This window comes from Panthera leo, chromosome A1, assembly GCF_018350215.1.
Source record: "Panthera leo isolate Ple1 chromosome A1, P.leo_Ple1_pat1.1, whole genome shotgun sequence".
Taxonomy (NCBI): Eukaryota; Metazoa; Chordata; class Mammalia; order Carnivora; family Felidae; genus Panthera; species Panthera leo.
Window position 1 is genome coordinate 114,608,972 of NC_056679.1, and position 20,453 is coordinate 114,629,424.

Below are 20,453 nucleotides of genomic sequence, written 5' to 3' on the forward strand. Positions count from 1 at the left end.
AGGTTTCCCTGGAGATAGATAAGACAGGATCCCTGAAGAAGGTGTTAGACCATTTAGCAGCCTCCTCATTTTCAGGTCGATGTTTCTGAAAGCAACCTACTCTATCAAGAATAAACAGTGAGGTAGAAACACAGCTGTGCCAAGAGCCCAGGATTTCTACCCACAAGGGTAAGGTTATTTGTCGAGCCTAGGGTTGATTCCCACCTGCTCCCAGGATAAACAGAGGCACAATGACTTGGAAGAATAACTAAGCAGTGCTTAGAAAGAGAAAGAAGAAGATAATGAAAGGAAGTGGAGGGTTTTGTCTCCTAACCCTGCAGCCCAAGCCCTCTCCTCACTTCTACGGAGGCCTGGCAGAGGGGTAGGAGGAGGGTATCAAGAAATGCAGTATAAACCTCTGAGATTTATTGGCTGCTGCTTCTGAATATGGCCATCCTGCTGTGGCCTCTGGGGGGCATTTGCCGATGTAATCAGCCCAGAAAGAGAGTAATTCCAGCCAGGGGTGTAAATCACCCTTCACAAAGCTAGGAGAGAGACATGTGGCCCTAGATAAGGAAGAAGAGATGTGGCCTCTTGTGCCCTTTCCTCCCTTCCCCTGCCCAAGGGGAGCTGGTTCCTGAGCTGTAATGCACTTTAAATGGAGTTTGTGCTTCATTTTAATCTCTATCTGCCCTGCCAGTCTTCCAGGAGAGCTGTGAAAGTGAACATCTGGCTACTCAGCTTTTCTACAGGGCCTGTTTTCCCCCAAAGCCACACTACCTCCCTGTACCTTCTCCTCCAGTGAGGTTAGAAAGCTGTACTGGGGACCGATATCCCCTTTCCACTCCACTCTGGCAATAGTTTCAAAATGGGATCTACAAAGAGTAACAATTTCAGATGGTTGGAATGCTAGAAAAGGGCTGAGACTGATGAAATAACAGAGTTGTTGCTGGGGGGGGGGGGGGGTGCCAAGGGGTGTTGCCTCTGCTCTCCCCCTCCTTCAGCAACCAAGCCCAATCAAGTTTGGGTAGGAAGACAGGCTGGGAAAAGGCATTTCCTCAGGAGGCCCACTCTAAGTGTCTACTCAGTGCCATCCCCATGGAATGGACCAGGAAGGCAGGAACAGGGTCAAACTGCTAGGCTGAGAGCAATCCTAATTCCATATGTAATAGGCCGGCCTTTTTGTGAGAATAATGAGATGCCTGGAGCATCTTTCTGCCTGGGCACTGGAGTGGAGAGTCTGACATCACTGGACCTTTAATGATGATTGGTAACCAAAGCTAGGGGAGAGATGAGGAAGCCTCTGCAAATAAATTTGACTCCAACACTTATATTGACAGCTTTTCCAGCACACCCTCTGCCCACCAACCATGTCCCCTGTGACTGCCAACACCTGCTAGATAAGCAGCATTGCCTTTGGGAACCTTGTAGATAATGACAAATGAGGCAGTCTTTTCTATAAAGATGATGTTATTCAACTGTCATTCAATTCAATAATGTCTTTTGAGACTGATTATGGGTTCAAATTTGTACCGGGTGCAAAAATGATTAAGAGACAAAACTTGCCCTACAAGGCTTTGCAATCCACTGATTGGGCTCAACAGTCTGAAAACCTTGCATCTTACTCCACTTCATTTGTAATCTTGGTTTCTGCCTTCTATCAGGCCCTCTCTCACTGGTAAGCTTTAAATCCTGCTGCTACCCTCACCTGGGATATTAACAGTGTGGTGAATAGTTAAGAACACAAGCTTTATAGACCTTCTGGGTTCAACACATGCTGGATGACCTTGGGCACAGCACTTAATTTTTCTGGGCTTCAGTTTCTTCATCTGTAAAATAACCTATTTCATACAACAGTTGTGAGGATTATACAACTATATATTGAGTAAAGACTTTAGCATAGTGCCTATCCAGAGCAAGCACTGAATAAATGGTATCATTCCAGGTGGCATGCAGAAGTTAATTTTTCTGTGACCTTAGCCAGCCCCCACCACCAGATTTGTAGCTTTGGAGCTGAATGCTACAGTACTTCTTCTCTTTGCCAGAGTGCTTATAGGGATGGGAAAAAAGGAAATCATTTTCTACATTGTCAGTCTCTCTTTTTTTAATGTTTATTTATTTATTTACAGAGCACACACCCACGAGCAGGGGAAGGAAAGAGAAAGAGAATCCCAAGCAGACTCCATGTTCAGTGCAGAACCCAACATGGGGTTCAAACCCATGAATCTCAAGATCATGACCTGAGCTGAAATCGAGAGTCAGATGCTTAAATGACTGAGCCACCCAGGCGCCCCTACCCTGTCAGTCTCTTGAGGACAAGGGCAGTTTGTGAGATCAAGCCCTGCGGTTGGATTCTGTACTGACAGCACCGAGCCTGCTTGGGATTCTCTCTCTTTGCCCCTACCTGGGGCATGCACACACATGCACTCTCTCTCAAGATAAATAAATAAACTTCAAAAGAAAAGGTTTAAAAAATAAAATAAAATAGGGATGCCTGGATGGTTCAGTCGGCTAAGTGTTAGATTTCAGCTCAGGTGATGATCTCGAGGTTTCTGAGTTTGAGCCCTGCATTGGGCTCTCTGCTGTCAGCATGGAACCCGCTTCAGATCCTTTGTCTCCCTCTCCCTCTGTCCTTCCACTGCTCTCTCTTTAAAATAAACATTTAAAAAATAAATAATAAAAACAAAAGGAATTGGTGTTTCCTTAACATTTGCATGAAGTGGATGGGGAAAGAGAATCTTCCATACCTCCTCCTCACTGTAGAAGTGAGGAGAAGGGAAGTCATATTGTTCTTTGTTGAGGATTTGGTAATGGCAAACCCATTCAGAGTATGGACACTGGAGCCATATTGCCTGGGTTCAAATCCAGGTCCACCATTCATTCATTACCTATGTGAACTTTTTTTTTAAATTTTTTTTTTTTAACTTTAGAGAGAGAGAAAGCACAAGTGGGGGAGAGGGGCAGGCAGAGAGAGAGAGAATCTTAAGTAGGCTCCATGCTCAGCAGAGGCTAACTGGGATCATGACCTGAGCCAAAATCAAGAGTCATTTGCTTAACCAACTGAACCACCCAGGTTGCCCATTAGCTGTGTAATTTTTTAAAAGTTACTGAATCCCTCTGTTTCTTACTTTCTTTATCTGTAAAATGTGCCTAATAATAAGTACCTGCCTCACAGGAGTGTTGTGAAAATTAAACTAGTTGATACATATGAGTTCATAAAAAGTCTTGCATATAATAAGCACCCGAAAAATGTTAACTACTGTTATTATTCCTGAAAATAACATAAATCAAATCACATGGTACCTATGAGGTGGGAGGATATTACAAGAAATTATACAGGAAAATGGTGCCTTTTAGGCAAATACAATTTTTCATAAAGTAGGTAACTAATTAAGCCCTAGTTTTTGTTTTGAAACTCAGAATTTCCACTTAATTAAGATTACTGAAAGCGCTGCTATAAACATTTATAGCAGCGCTTTCAGTAATAGCCAAATTATGGAAAGAGCCTAAATGTCCATCACTAATGGATAAAGAAGATGTGGTTTATATATACAGTGGAATACTATTTGACAATGAGAAAGAATGAAATCCTGCCATTTGCAACAACGTGGATAGAACTGGAGGATATTATGCTGAGTGAAATAAGTCAGTCAGAGAAAGACAGATACCATGTTTTCACTCATATGTGGATCCTGAGAAACTTAACAGAACACCATGGGGGAGGGAAGGGGAAAAATAGTTACAGAGGGAGAGGGAGGCAAACCATAAGAGACTCAAATACAGAGAGCAAACAGAGGGTGGATGGGGGTGGTGGTGTGGGGGAGAGGGGAAAATGGGTGATGGGCACTTCTTGGGATGAGCACTGGGTGTTGTATGTAAGCGATGAATCATGGGAATCTACCCCCAAAATCAAGAGCACACTGTATATACACTATATGTTGCCCAATTTGACAATAAATTATGTTAAAAAATAATACTAATAAAATAAAATGGGACTGGAAAAAAAAGTTACTGAAATGTGAACATGAGCACCAGTCTCTTCCCAGGTGGGGGCTTGGTTCTACTTTTCTGGGGAAAATGATCAGGAAATGACCCACTAGGTTAGGCAATAAGTCAGGGGACTCCCTCCTCATACTTGGAAGTGGAGGTACTTCAAACATTTTCCTCCTCCGGCTACTAGGAGTACCTGTTTGGCAGGCGTAAGGATGTGGGAGTGGGACAGAGAAGCAGCATCTTCCCCTCAGCCTTCTCCACCTAATACAGCAACAGCTCTTCTCTCCTTTCCCCTCAGCCCTCTGAGCACTGAGCTCAAGGGCTCAGGGAGAAGGCCAGAGAGGTAGCTTCCTTTTGCGCAGAGAGGCAAGTGCAAGCAGCGGAGGCTGCGGACTCCAGAAGCTGCCTTAAAGGATACAGCAGCGCCCTCTGCTGGGAAGCACAACCGCCGCACTCCAAGAGAAGCACACTAGCGAACCTTGCAAACATCAATCCAGCTACTGCCCTTCTTCCCTCCCACTTACTTAAAAAAAGTCTCTTGGCCCCAGAACCTGGGAAGATGTCACTTTTGTCTCTATTCTATCTCAGCCAGGCTTCAGAGCCCTTTGTCCTTTTCCAGTCCTGGGCTAGCACTCCTACCAGGTTAATGCAGAATGACAATGATCAGTGGCAATTCTACCACCACCCCCAGGCCATAGTGCTGTATCTCACTATGAAGACGAAAGCCTGGTTACATTAAAGAACTCTAAGAACAGAAAGCCTGGGATAGTGCTGGAAAATAGTTTAAAAGGTCTTCCTTAAGTCTAACTGCTCCTGCTTACTACTTTTGTATCCTTTTATTCCTATCTTCAGATAGCACAGATATCTATTTTCAACTCTCCAAAGTCCTAAACTTATCTCTGTGAGATGTGAAATGAAGTGGAGAAAAGACTGTGGGAAATGAGAAAAGTCAAAATTCCACTGTAGACAAGGAATCTTTTTGAGCCCAACTCAGAACTATAACCTGCCTTAGACATGCCAATCATCTTGGTTCTCTGAGCCTAGTTATCACAGCATGCTGAGTATGGGGCACACTTTTAGGTAACTCATACCTTGGAATGGTCTAGGAAAGGATAGCCAGGATATTGCTGGAGAATGCAGTTTAAAAGGTTTTCCTTAATTCCAGAGCAGTGGTTCTCAAGGCATGGCATGCATCAGAATCACCTGAAAGGGAAATTTCAAAACCCAGAATTCTGAGCCCTAACTCAGAAGTTTTGTTTTAGTTAACTGTGTGATGCCTGAAAATTTACATTTCAAAGAAGTTCAGATGATGCTTACAGTTCAGGGCCCAAACTTTGAGAACCACTGGTCTAGAGAAAAGCACCTTGCCCTCAGCTATAAATCAAGATGGTTACACCTTTGTTTAAAGGAGTCTAATTTGGTGATCTCTTCCTTATAAAGACCTTCTAGGAGTAGACTGAGCTCACAATCAAATCTCTAATTTTGTAGTGTTTATTTTCCCATTTAAGAAAAAGAGAGAGAGGGAAACAAAGAAGCAAAGTACAGAGAAAGAAGATGCCCAACTCCCTTGCACAGACCCAGGGAGAGAAAGAGCTGGCTGGCTTGTAAGAAGACATTTAATTGGGAAGAGAATGTAACCACTTCCTGAAGCAACACAAATCTCCATCCAACCCAAAGCTACAGCCTTCTAAAGCCAGCTCCGGGACTTAGTCAACAGCCAGCAGTTTTGCTAAAACCAACCCCCAGGCCTAGAATTTCATTATCTTGGCAGCCTGTTGGTTTGCAGCCATCTTTTAACAATGTTGGGTTTTGCCACATTCAACATGGCTCTTTCTGTTCAGGGTTTCTACAGTGTCTTTGGATGACTTGTAAGCAGCAAACCACTGATCCATTGTCATGGGCTCACATCCTTCACCAGTAAGGCAATCTGCTCCTGCAGCTGCCGCTCCCCTTCCCATGCTTTGCTCTGGCTTCGACACCTCAGCAGCTCAGCCTTGTGGTCTTGGTGATGCATAGGGCAGTAGCTCTGTGGTTCACACAGTTCCTGAAAGGTAGGGGACAAAGTAAGGGATACTCCAGTTTCCAGAACTCTGCCTACTAACTATAATGGAGATGCTGATAGTAGTAGCTAAGAAGAGCAGCAGTTTCTTCTCGGAGGGCTTTGCAGGCCCTGGAAGTTTAATGCTAAAGTTGGCTCCCCCAAGTCTGAGCTCTCCTGTTGCCCACGTGCCCCGTTCTTTACCGTATATTCTGGAAAGAAGTCTCTGTAGCCCCCTTTAAGGATATATAGCTCTGGATAGTACAATGCAGGATACTGGTTCAGAGCCCTGTCCTCTTCTCTGAGAGAGCGGCACCTTTAGAGAAAACCCAGAGGTGGGTGGGGTGAAAAGAAACAAGGTCAGGATTCTGTGGACCATTTGCTGGGGAGGGGAACAAAGAATAGACTATGGGTAACCCCAAAGGACTTCCAGATCTCACTGTTTTTGCAACACAAGGTTCAAGCAGTCACTCTTTCTCCTTTCCTTTGTTGGTATCTCATTCCCAATCCTTTTTCCTTCACTACTCCAAACTTTAAAAAAAAAAAAAATGTTTTAAAAAAAAATTTTTTTTTTTTTTAACGTTTATTTATTTTTGAGACAGAGAGAGACAGAGCATGAATGAGGAGGGTCACAGAGAGAAGGAGACACAATCTGAAACAGGCTCCAGGCTCTGAGCTGTCAGCACAGAGCCCGAAGTGGGGCTCGAACCCACGGACCGTGAGATCGTGACCTGAGCCGAAGTCGGACGCTTAACTGACTGAGCCACCCAGGCGCCCCAAAAAATGTTTTTTTTTAAGTTTATTTATTTTGATGGTTGGGGAGAGACAGAGAAAGAGGGCGAGAGAATCCCAAGCAGGTCCCACGCTGTCAGTGGGGAGCCTGATGCAGGGCTCCAACCCACAAACCGTGAGATCGTGACCTGAGACGAAACCAAGAGTCAGATGCGTAAGTGACTGAGCCACCCAGGCACCCCTCTGCTCCAAACTTTTAAATTGTAGAAACCTTTCCTTCCATTTCTCTAACCTTTAAGCTGCAATGGAAAATATGCATTCTTCATTCATTCATTCATTCATTCATTCCAGTCTCTGTCTGAACTGGTCTGGGAAGGCTCCCTGGTTTTAAGTCCCAATTCAAGGTCCATTTCCAACATCTGCCCATGTAGACACTCACATTCGGGGACCCCTTTCTGAGGAGAATTCACAGTGGAACACGATGATTATTCTTTTCTGGGTGTCCAGAGGCATGACAGGCTTCTTCAGAAAGAAGTCATATAGTTCTTCCTGACTGTACAAATTTAAGGCTCCCTGTAGAAGAATTTTGGTAAGTACTGTATTTCCTTAAGCACCTCTGGACAGTTACAACACTTAGAAATAACTGGGATACCATCTTGGGATATCTGGGCAAAGAAGTCTAGACTATAAGCACTTTTGGGGCATAGATCTAATTATATCTCTGGGTCTATCCCCAAGGTCTGGCATAGAGCTTGGTATGTAGTAGGTATTCAATAAATGTTTGTAGAACTGACCCTCCAACCCCTAACATGTAGGAATCGTTATGAGGAATGTCTGTGAGTATCTGCAAAGTGCTTCTCAATTCTTGCATTAATATTTTAATTTGAAGTAGGAGCCCTTGGCTCCAACAAAATAGGGGGAGATCGGTCTAGGAGGAAAAGGGAAAGTAAATTGCTCGACGTACACAGAATTAGAATAGAAATGAGGACTTGCAGCCTTATCCAAATGTATAACCTCTGCCCTGGTTCTGGAGTTCATAGGGCTTTTATCCATAGACTCTGCTCAATAAAGAGGTACCTCCAGCCCCTCCCAACTAATGTCCCCTATGTAACCTCACCTGGATGTGTCCTCCCTGGTACTCATATGGATAGCGGCAATCGATGATATAAAACTTCTCAATCAGACTCTGGAACTTCCCTGACAGTAAGGCAGCCACCTGCACAGAAACAATGATTAAACACTCTGCTCCCAGTCACTCCAAGGGAGAGAACAGCCCTTCACACAGTTCGTCATTTGTACTCCCATTAGTCACCTAGGATTCTACTGTATGCCCGTCCTCCAAAGGCCCCCTATATTTTGAAATGGAGCAATGGTTGCATCCCTACCCTCCATTCAAGAGGATAAAATAGGAAATGGTCTTTTTGGAACACCGAAGTAGCTAGTATTGCCAAGACACCAGAGAAAATCGTATTCAAGCCACTCATCTGGAGGCAGGCATGGCTGCATTGAGCCTCTCAGAAGACACCCAAGGACTTCTGCAGTGGTACAGGTAGCAGGTAGCAATTCCGACTTTGCAGGAAGAAATGGGAAATGGTTCCCCATGCTCCATCATAAAGGAAGAAAGCAAATCTTTCAGGAAAGGATAAGGAAGGAAAAGGTCGACATCCTTAAGCTACTTGTAAGAGTGTAAATTGGTTCAACCTTTCTGGAGTGAATTTTGTAAATGTAAGTGTAATTACACTTTGACTCAGTAATTTCTATTCCAACATCTTTAGTGAACAGAAAAGTACACAAAGATGTGGGACAACAATATTCATCCCTGCTTTCATTATTTTAGGTTATCAAAATATTACAAATAACTTAAGTATTCAATAATGGGGGTTTGGTTAAATTATACATGCCAATATAACAGAATATTATATAGTCATTGAAAGGATAATATAGATTTTTTTTATTGATGTAGAAACATATTTACAATGTCTTGCTAAGCTAACTTCAACATGTATAGAAGCTAACATGTTCATTATGATTCTATTTTTATCAAATATGTTCCAGAATAAAATGTGGAAGGCCATAAGGAAAATATTACTAGTGGTTATCTCCAGTGATGAGATTATGGGTAGGGTGACCAAATAACTATTGCACAAACTAGGACACTTTAAGAGTGAAAGAGAACACTATAAATAATTACCCCATGCTGAAAGGTGTCAATGGGATTGTAACCTCTAAACCAGGATATAAATTTGCCTCAACTGAGTGATTTTGACTTTCTTCCTGCCCTCCCTTCCTTTATTGTTTTCTCTCTTTCATAACAATTTTATATCACTGGCTTAATTAAAAATAAAGGCAACAGAATGGGATAAACGGGACTCCTTTAACACAGCTTCAGTTGAATGAGGTGCCTATGTGAGTGAACACAATGAAAGAAATATAATGGAAGTGGGATTTTAGGGACAGAACAGACCAGATGGTAGCTTATGTAACCAGTTACCATCTCCAGAAATCTGCTTACTGTTTCTGGGTTGATGTACTTCAGATCTTGGTGTCTCCCTGACACGGTTGGCAGCACACACACCTAGAAATACCCAAGAGCTGAAATAACAACAAATTTTCTATACCCCAATTTGAGATTAAAGACCACAAATTGTCCTCCTTTCCAACTGACCTTAAAACCCCAGATGCCTTCAAAACAATCAAGAGTCTCTATAACTTGCATATGTAGCAATCCATTTCTAAGAAGTGATTCTAAGGAACTAATCAAGGATGTGCACAAAATTTTAGATTTAGCTATAAATATGTCCACCTTGGTATAGTTCAAAAGGAAAACTTGTAAAAGTAAATATGCTACAAGAACAGCTTTATCAAGAAATTATGGGCAGGAATGCCTGGCTGGCTCAGTTGGTAAAGCACGTGACTCTTGATCTCAGAGTTGTGAGTTCAAGCCCCACAGTGGGTGTGGAGATTACTTACAAATAAAAAAGTAAAAAAATAAAAAGAAATACTGTACTATTAAAAATTATGAAATGATGTTGGGGTGCCTGAATGTCAGTTAAGCATCTGACTCTTGATTTTGGCTCAGGTCATAATCTCCTGGTTCATGGGTTTAAGCCCCATGTTGGGCTCTGCGCTGACAGTGCAGAGCCTGCTCGGGATTCTCTCTTTCCCTCTCTTTCTGCCCCTTCCCCGCTCTCACCCTCTCTCTCGAAAGAAAGAAAGAAAGAAAAAAGAAAGAAAGAAAGAAAGTTTTTAAAATTATGAAATGATGAAGCAGAACTGTTTATTGACATGAAAAGATGTTCTTGATACATTAAATGAGGAAGAAAAAAAAAACCCAGTAGATCACAAAACAGTATAAATCATTTTTTGTGAAAAAACAAAAAAACCCAAAAATATGTATTTTGTGTATGTAAAATATGCATGTGTGTTTGTGAAAATACATAGAAAAAAGTCTGGAGGAATATATACCAAGATGTTCATAAGATTTGAGGTATATTGCATTTTCTACTTTTCCTGTAATGACCAAGTATTATTTATATAATTTTAAAAGATTTTTTTTAATGTTTTATTTTATTTTTGTGAGAGAGACACACAGAGTGTGAGAGGGTCACACAGAGTGTGAGAAGGTCACACAGAGTGTGAGAGCGTCAGAGGGAGAAGGAGACACAGAATCCGAAGCAGGCTCCAGGCTCTAAGCTGTCAGCACAGTGTGTGATGCGGGGCTCGAACTCAAAAACGGTGAGATCAGACCTGAGCCAAAGTCAGACGCTCAACTGACTGAGCCACTCAGGCACCCTAAAAGATATTTTTAAAAAGAAAAAAGTAAAAAACCTCACACTTCCCCACTGCTTTGGATTTTCCCAGAATTAATAAAAAGTACTTTTTCACTGGAAAGGCTTGGGGTCTAGATCTACCGTGATAGCACCTTCAGTTTATCAAATAGTAGTTGGTGAGGATACATGATTATACCTAGTGTCCTCTGCAAGCAACAACAACAAAAAAAAGAAGACACAAATCCAAAATGACTAAGTGAAATATAGGATGAGCATAATCAAACTCACCTTGGAGAAATCACCAATCAGAGACCCCTGGTTAGACTCTTCCTCCAGCATCTGAGTGATATTAATGTCACAGAGAGAGACTGCTTTCTTTAGACCTAAGCCCTGAAGATGACAAGATTTCCCCCACCCCAATTCCTCATGTTAAAAGTTTAAAAACCAGGGGAGAGAAGGAGTGGAGACTTATTAAAAATATGCACACCTTTTGATCTAATAATTGTTTGTTTTCCTAGGGAAATAAAAATACGCACAAAGATTTGTCTGTAAAAATGGATATCCCAGCAAGGTTATAATAGAGAAAGATTATTAATAAATAACAGGGTCTTGTTTAAACAAATCATATTCTACACATCATATATTACTATTATGCAATAACAAGTATGTTGTAGGGGCACCTGGGTGGCTCAGGGAGTTAAGTGTCTGACTTTGGCTAGGGTCACGATCTCATGGTTTGTGGGTTCAGGCCCCAAACATTGGGCTCTGTGCTGACGGCTCAGAGACTGGAGCCTGCTTTGGATTCCATTTCTTTCTCTCTCTCTCTCTGCTCCTCTCCTGCTCATGCTCTGTCTCTCTCTTTCTCAAAAATAAATAAACATTAAAAAAAAGTATGTTGTAGATTAATTTCATTGACATGAAAATAAGTTCATGATATCCTTAAAAAAATGAGAAAACATGTACTTTTGTAATACCACTTTATAAAAGAAAACAAAAAACTGCATCAAAAAAAGAATCTGGAAGAACATACACCAGCTAACAATAATTATCTCTGGCCTATGGGATTATGGACATTTCACAACAGCTTCTTTTTTTCTTTTTTTTTTAATGTTTTTTCATTTTTGAGAGACAGCGACGGAGTACGAGTCAAGGAGGGACAGAGAGAGAGAAAGGGAGACAGAAAATCTGAAGCAGGCTCCAGGCCCTGAGCTGTCAGCGCAGAGCCTGATGCAGGGCTTGAACTCAGGAACCGCAAGATCGTGACCCAAGATGAAGTTGGATGCTCAACTGACTGAGACACCCAGGCGCCCCTCACAACAGCTTCTTTTGTTTATGTGAAACTTATGTACTATAAAACAGCCAAATGTATTTAGATTTTTTTATAAAGGAGAGGTAGGAAATGAGGGCTAAGCTTTTCAAAAGTTGCTTGCCACCAAACAGTGTGTTCCATGATGCTATTTCTGTCAGAATGCAGTTAAAACAGCAGTAAATATCCTTACCATTCAAGGTTCCCTTGTATCCTCTCAGATCTTAAAAGGGAAAGTTGGGAAGACAGTATGCCAACATCATTTCCAAAAGTATAATATAAAAAATATTTACTGTTAAATATTTTATACATGGATGCAGATGTAGAAAAGACAGAACAAAGAGATAAAAAGCAAAAGTAATTAAAAAGAAGATATACTAAAGCAATCCTCATACCAAAAAAGCAGAAAAGACAAGAAAGAGCATTAAACAGATTCTCATCTTGAAAAGTTCTTACCTTTCTGAATTCTTTGTTGTGAGAACAATACTCCTGTTTTACTTTATCCGCTATGGGATTGTCCTTGAATTTTACCACCTGATTCAGTCTTGGCCTGTTCAGAGTCTCTGGCAGTGAAGGCGAGCGATACAAGGAGCTTCTATTCCGAGATGCCTGTATGGGAATATCACCCCCCGTCCCCCGCCATGTTCTTACTCCTCTAAGTGTGTCTGCAGGCCAGCAGCATGAATATTCCGGGGAGCTTGTTAGAAATGAAGAATCCTAGATATTGGACCCCAGACTGAATTAAAATCTGCACTTTAGCAAGTTGCCCAGGTGATTTCTAGCAACCCTAAAGTTTGATAGGCAAAACCTTAGGTAAGCAACCACTCTTCCCCTCCTATTAACATCTTTCTCCTCAGACTGCATGATGTTTCATCTCCCCCAGATATATTAACGCTAAGCCAAACCAAATTCACCACGTGACCATCTTATACACACCAATTCTTGTAAGAGAAAGCAAGTGCAAACTCAATTCCTCCAGTCAAGGGAAAAAACAAACAAATGAACCTAATCCCACAATTTCTCTATAGGATCTTAAGACTCTGACAATCAACATTTAAGGACCCAAACAAAATAGAGGATGACAAACCAAAAAGGTCAGTCTGGGTAAAAAAAAATACTAGGCAGCAAGAGTATGTGTCACTTTTTTGGGTAGTAGTTTCTTAGAGGGACAGAGAAAAAATACCACTCAGCTTTCTTATAAAGGAGGTTGTTAGTGGGAAAGAAAAATAGCAAAATAAGCATCCTGCAAGGGAAACAGGAACACTAGAATCTAATATCAAGATTACTATTATAGGATTGATATTATGAAGACTATCAGGGGAAAAATGGATTAAATACGATGAAGAACTAGCCTTGGAGTTACTGGCCCAGACTAAAGTGTAACAGGATGGACTACTGTCTCCTTGAAAGCCATGATTTGGGTATTATAACCACAGGCAGAGGGATATATTAAATGACCTCTGATAACAACTTTCAACTTATCTAAGATTCTTTAAAAGAAATGTTTTTAAATAATCTCGACACCCAACATGAGGCTCGAACTCACAACACAGAGATCAAGAGTCCCATGTTCTAGTGACTGAGTCAGCCAGGTACCCCTCAACTAATCCAAGATTCTTATCTTCTGTTCCCATATACCTTCTATCTCTTGCCTAGATAGAAGCCAAAAGTTTCTACTTTATACTCTCACCTCACTAACTGCTATGGATTGATTGAGAAGTGAGCTAGATAATAAGAGAGCTATAACTAGAAGACAAGTTGATGGTCAATGGTTTCTGGGAGAATAAAAAAAGAACATCAAAATTTTACTTTATAGTAACTATACCTATTACAGTGTTTGTCACATCGATGGTCCCATCTAAGGAAAACTCCACTGTTCATGGTACCAGCTGAAGGTACAGTTCACATTTTATATACCAATATTTTACACAGACCTTTTCCCTTGGATCCATGCCAGTCAACTCCCTACCTCCCCACAACCCTGTCCAGAGCCACTGACAGGCCCATATTGCTGGTTCAACACACCCATTTAGTAGCCTAGAATATGTAAAAATAATCTGGGCCAATTAGGTTCTCTCTCCTGGGAGTCTAACTTAGAAAATGGCAAAATAATTAGGCAGCAACAGAAGCCAAAGCTTAAAAGGAAGAAGTCAAGAGATACAGTCAAGGCCATGAGGCCAATGATGAATGCATGGATGAACCGAAGGTATAGTGGCAGAGAGATGTAGTAAAGGAATGAGGAACAGGCTACCCAGACTTCTTGACCCACTATTCTTCATATAATTTCAATTTTGCCCTGAGAAGAAGGCAGGAGAAAGCCAGATAGGAATTTCAAATTTGATGGCCTTAGTGCAGTCTTTGTTTCTTTTAACCATAAGAACCTTCCTAGAACATACCAAATTATTAGGCTAACGGCTCATTTTAAAGAGTTTGGAATTAATGAGCTACTAAGGGAAATGTATCCATTTTTTAATATTATATCTAAGAAACCTTTACCTAACCCATGGTCACAGAAATTTTCTCCCATGTTTTTTTCTTCAGATGTTTTATAGTTTCAGATTTTACATTTAGGTCTATGATTTGTTTTGTGCTAATTTCTATATACGGCATGAGGTATGGATTGAGGTTTTTGTTTTTCATATAGATTTTCAATTGCTCCAGCACAATTTGTTGAAAAGACCATGTTTTATCCATTTAATTCCTTTTGTATCTTGGTCTAATTATCAACTGGCCATATATGCATGGGTCTATTTCTTGAATCTCTATTCTCTTGCATTGATGCTTTAGGTTTCTAGTAGGTATTATGGTGATAATGAAGGTGATAAACATCTTTTTGTGTTTTGTATAATCCAAAGGCAAGAACCCAGAAATAAATGACAGCAGAAAACTACTTTAACAAACAGAAATAGCCACTACTTTTCTAACAGATTCTTTTCAACACATTTATATTAAAACAAAAGGCAATTTACTGCAAAGAGCATACCTGCTTGGTCATGAAGACATGATGATATTTTAGCTTTGTCTTGCTAGTCAAAATTTCCCAGTTCTCAGAAGCAGCAGTGGGGAGAACCAAGGACCAGCTGGCTTAGATGGCACTCAATATCTGCCAACTAATGATTTTCCTTCTTTAAGGAATCAATAAATACTTTCAATATTTGGGAGTTTTAAGCATTGAAAAGGCCAGGAAGAAGAAAAGGAAACTTGCTAAGCTCGAGTCTACCTGCAGATTTTATAAAAAGATCTAATTGAATAATTATTATTTTGTAAACTGAGAAGGCATCACCATTTCCTCATGGCCTGCAAACTCTTCTATACAAATAGACTTGGCTTCTGGTCTTGTCAAAGTTATCAGCAATCTTCATATCACTGTATCTTTAGACATATATCTTTCTGAACTTCATAGTAGCTTCCATGGAGTTGGCTACTGCCTTCTTCCTTGGCTTCAAGACACCTTCTAGTTTAGATTAGGGCTGGTACAGGCAATCCCTAAACTATAGAACCATGATGCTTCTACCTCTCTGTTGCTCCTCAGTCCTCTTTGTTGGGCCTCTTCACTACCAAACCTCTAACAGATGTTGGACGAGGGTTAGGTCCTTTTTTATATCTTTTAAATCTTTTATATCTCCTCACTTTGGCCTTATGTGATTTTTTTTTTTTCTATCTGTGAATTCAAATTTTCTGTTTATACTGATGACTCTCAAATATCTATTTCAAATCAAGACTTCTGCTCTTACTTCCAGATTTCCATATCCACATACTGCCTTGGCAGTTTCTGAGTACCTACTACGTGTCATAGCAGTGAATAAGGGAGTGGAAGAGACAAAGAAATATGTGCTTTTAAATTCTATAAGTAAAAAATAAGAAGAATACAAAGATAGGGAATATATTTGGGTTGGAAAGCTTGTCAGGAAAGGCTTTTCTGATGGTTAACACATGTAGGGAAATGAGACTGAATTGAGGAAAAAAAATCCTCTGTTACCTATGGGAAGAATGTTCCAGGCTGAAACAACAATGCAAAGGCCCTGTAAGAATAGCAAGGCCAGTAATGCCCACATTTAGTATGGTACCATTTTTAGAAAGTTCAAAAACTAATTGAAGCAATACTATGAACCAACTAAACCTAACAGACATTACAGAACACTGTACCCAACAACTAAACATGCATTCTTCTCAAATACACATGAAATATTCTCCAGGACAGATCATGCACTAGGTCATAAGACAAGACTCAATAAATATTAAAAGACTGAAATTATACAAAGTATGTTTTCTGACCACAATGGATTAATCAGAAATGAGTAACAGAAAAAAAATCTGGGAAATTCACAAATTAGGTGGAAATTAAACAACACACTCCAAAATAAACATTGGGTCAAAGAAGATCTCAAGAGAAATTAGAAAATACTTTTGGATGAATAAAAATGAAGACACAACATACCGAAATTTAGTTAAGGATACAGCTAAAGTAGTGCTTAGGTGAAACTTTACAGTTATAAAGGCCTGTAACAGAAAAAAAGGAATGATCTCAAGACAATGACCTAACATTCCATCAAAAAGGAAACTAAATCCAAACCAAGCAGAAGCAAGGAAATAAAGATTAGAACAAAAACTTAATGAAGTAAAGAACAGAAAAAACAACAGAAACGAAAGTTGATTTTTTGAAAAGATCAACAAAATTGATAAACTTTTACCTAGATTGACCAAGAAAAAAAAAGAGAAAAGACTCAAATTACTAAAATTAGGAATGAAAGAATGGACAGTACTAGCAATTATAGTAAAAAAGATTATACGGGGATACTATGAACAACTACATACCAATGAATGAGAAAACTTAGATTAAATGGGCAAATTCCTAAAAAGACAAAAACTACTGAAACTAACTCAAGAAGGAATAGAAAATCTGACTAGACCTACAAAAAGTAAAAATTGAATTAGTAATTTTAAAACTTCCCACAAAGAAAAGCCCAGGTCCCGATGGCTTCACTGGTGAATTTGGCCTAACATTAAAAAAACAAAAAACAAAAAACTCCAATTCTACACACACTCTTCCAGAAAACTGAAAAAGAGTGACTTCTTTCCAAATGATGACATTACACTGATACCAATATTACAGACATTACAAGGAAAACAAAACAGTAAAGATCAGAATCTGTCATGAATTCTTTCCAAATGATGACATTACACTGATACCAATATTACAGACATTACAGGGAAAACAAAACAGTAAAGATCAGAATCTGTCATGAGCATGGACTCAAAAATTCTCAGTAAAATTTCAGTAAATCAAATCCAACAACATGTAAAAAGGATAATACATCATGACTAAGTAAGGATATCACCTGCATGAGAGGTTGTTTAACATTCTAAGATCAATGTAATTAACCATATTAATAAGTTAAAAAAAACTCCTAAGATCATCTCAATAGATGCAGAAAAAACATTTGACAGAATATTTTCTCTTCCTGCTAAAATCTCTCAGCAAACTAAGAATAGAAAGGAACTTTCTCAGCCTAATAAAGGGCATCTTAAGAAACCCATAACTAACAATACTCAACAGAGAAAAACTGGATGCTTTTCCCGTAAGACCAGGTACAAGGCAAAGTGTTCTCAACAATTTCTAAGATTGCAAAGGAATCCTGATACCAAAAAAATTGTGAAGTCTTCATCTAGGAGCAAGGGGGAAATGATAATACAGGAAGGAAAAAGAGAGAGCAGATTACTGCAGAAACAGTCAAGAGGAGATGCTTCCATGTGACTCAGGTTTTTGCAAAATCTTTACAATGGCCTAGAAGGCCCTATGTGACCTGTCCTTACTACCTACACTCTGTCCCACTGCGCACCTGCGAACTTTGCTCCAGCCATACTGGCTTCTTGGTGTTCCACAGAGATGCCAAGCACATTCCCACTTCAAAAACATTGCACTTGCTTTTCCTTCTGCCTAGAAAAACTCATCCCTCCTGATACCTGTTTGTTTGGTACCCTCACCTGCTTCAGATGTCTGCTAAAACATCGCTCTCAGAGAGGTCTTTTCTAATCTATGAAACCTATCAAAAATATCAACTCCCACTCTAGCCCAATCCAGGTACTCCCTATTCTCTTTACCCTGCATTTTTACCACAGTCTTTAACCATCTGTCATATTATAAATGTATTTATTTATTTATCTGTTTCCTCCTGACTAGAATGTAAACTCCATGAGAGCACAGACTTTGCTGAGTTGTGTTCACTATTGTATCCCCAGTGTTACCAAATGAATGAATTAATCAATCAACAGGTGGAAGTGCAGAGGGGGAGGTAGCTTCAGATAGGGGAAGGGACACTTCATGCAGGATGACAAGAGGGATGGTAAATTATATGGGTATGATTGCTTCTGTTTTCCCTTTGAAACGGAAACACTTCAAACTTGTTTTTTTAATGTTTATTTTTGAGAGAGAATGTGTGAGACAGCACACGGGTGTCATGGGGGGGCATGCAAAGGGAGAGAAGGGGAGAGAGGATCTGAAGTGGGCTCTGTGCTGACAGTAAAGACCCCAACACAGGGCTCGAAATCACCAACCGTGAGATCATGACCTGAGCCAAAGTCAGATGCTTAAGTGACTGAGCCTCCCAGGAGCCCCCAAAACACTTCAAATTTAACATGTCTAAATCATCCTTGATCCTTTCCTTCCTTCACAGCCTATATGCAACCCACCAAGTCCTGTCTACTCTGTATCCAAAATAGCTTTTGAATTTATCCATTTGTCTCTGTAGCCACCACCGTAGTCCAGGCTACTACCAACTTTCCCTGAAGCTACTGAAATAGCTTCCTGTCCTACTTGTACCTGCTTTCATTTCTTTTCCCACCTCCTTCCAACTCTTAATCCTCTCTAATCCATTATTCATCAAGCAACAGGGCAGTCTTCATAAAATAAACCACATCATATTATTCCTCTGCTTAATATCCCCCAATAGCTTGCCAATGCACTAAGAATAAAATCCACACACTTACCATAGCCCTAAGGCCCTGTATTGTCTGTCTCTTGCTTACCTGCTATCCCACTTCAGGCAAATGTCACCCTCTTTCACACTGGCTTCTCAATTCCTTGCACACACCAACATCTATTCAACCTTGGGAACTTTGCACCTACAATATGCTCCTCATGGAATGCTCCTGTCTCTAGTCAGGTCATGTATGGTTCCTGCACAACTAGAGTGACCAACTCATTCAAATCTGTCTATGATTTTCCCACTTCTGGCACTGAAAGGCCCAGGTTGTAGGAGCCTCCTCAATGGCAGGCAAACTGGGACAGTTTATCAATATGTTCTCGACTAAACATCTCCTACTCAAGGAGGCCTTTCCTATTTATTCCCATTAAAAGGTTCCCTTCAATTAGTGTTTATTTCAGTCCCCATTTCGTTACCTTCTTTACACTTGAACAATTGCAATAATTAAATCATTTTGTCTGTTATGGCAGTCATTTGCAATTTGGCTAAAATTGGAGGTTTGGTAAAATCTCAAATTAGATGGGAGGCAGTCCTGCATCCTGATAAGTAGGCTGAAGGGGGACAGGTATTCCTTTTTCCATTCTTTTATAGTCAACCGGATATTCCTGACTGCATTTTGAAACTTAAGGAATAACACAAAAAAAGCAAAGGGTTGGTTGAGACTTTTTCTTATGGTTGCAGCATCACAGTTGAGAATATAGTGGGTGGCAGCAAATGTCCCTGAGCAAGAGTCTAGCATCAGGTGGGATTACATCATGGGGCAGGGGGTTCAGTAATGGTGACATTAAGTGTCCAGGCAGCTGGTGGTAATGTCCTGAGAACAATGACCCCATAGCAGCACTGTGGCCAGGCCTTACCTTGTTTTCCAGCCTTCCTAGCAATTCTGAGCTCCTCAATACCCTCCAGAAAAATCCCTTTTCTGCCTATGGTAAGTAGTAATCAGTTTCTTTTAATTGCAACCAAGAATTCTAACTAGAACATGTATTACCCTGACAAACGTGTGTTTGTTGTTGATATCCCTTTGACAAGAATACGAACTCCAAGAGACCATAAACCTAGTATGTATTGTTTATTATTGTATCACCAGTGACTAACATGGTATCTGACACTTAATAGGTACTCAATAAATATTTTTTAAATGAATGAATCAAAAATCACTGAGGTTACACAAATCTCCTTATTCTATCAGGTATCTATTTCCATTTAGCATCAAGAATGTAAACCCCAAACAAAAATCCCTATGCCTTTTCTATTCTAAAACCTACTGCTATGCATATTCTTATATAGTGTGCCCTCAACTGAAAATGATGTTATATGAGTCACAATACATTAAAATGAGCACTTAAAGGGAATTATTATTTTTTAAAGACAAAATAAATATCTCACAGCCATATGCTACTCTTCCATGTAAACAAACATACTCTCCAGAGTATTTCCTAGGGTCCGTCTATTTTAAATCCATTCTTCCATACTGTCTATATTATACAATTCACAATGATGTTTCAAAGGCAAGAAAAATTTCTGTTATGTTCATTGTACTTATTTCATAAAAGCAGATTAAACCCATTAGATAAATTTTCAACAAAATTGAAAACAAAAAATTTTCTCTTTAATCAACATTAAATATAATTCCCTAAGTTAATACTAGTTGA

At 40.0% G+C, this 20,453-nt stretch overlaps 1 protein-coding gene across 8 annotated transcripts in view; it reads right to left on the minus strand.

Annotated features, from left to right (window-relative positions):
• Nucleotides 1-5,449: 5,449 nt before the first annotated feature.
• CDC25C (cell division cycle 25C) overlaps nucleotides 5,450-20,453 on the minus strand; it is a 34,090-nt gene continuing 19,086 nt past the window's right edge. For 2 of the 8 annotated variants that reach the window (XM_042936309.1, XM_042936259.1), the window contains 7 exons: nucleotides 12,275-12,427; nucleotides 10,801-10,902; nucleotides 9,255-9,317; nucleotides 7,860-7,958; nucleotides 7,182-7,315; nucleotides 6,215-6,326; nucleotides 5,450-6,016 (listed from right to left, as the gene is read on the minus strand). In XM_042936309.1, the coding sequence (XP_042792243.1) occupies nucleotides 5,867-6,016; nucleotides 6,215-6,326; nucleotides 7,182-7,315; nucleotides 7,860-7,958; nucleotides 9,255-9,317; nucleotides 10,801-10,902; nucleotides 12,275-12,427 (813 nt within the window). In that variant the 3' untranslated portion in view covers nucleotides 5,450-5,866. The remainder of the gene's footprint in view (nucleotides 6,017-6,214; nucleotides 6,327-7,181; nucleotides 7,316-7,859; nucleotides 7,959-9,254; nucleotides 9,318-10,800; nucleotides 10,903-12,274; nucleotides 12,428-20,453) is intronic. The other 6 variants (XM_042936284.1, XM_042936269.1, XM_042936275.1 and 3 more) reach the window with 4 other exon arrangements.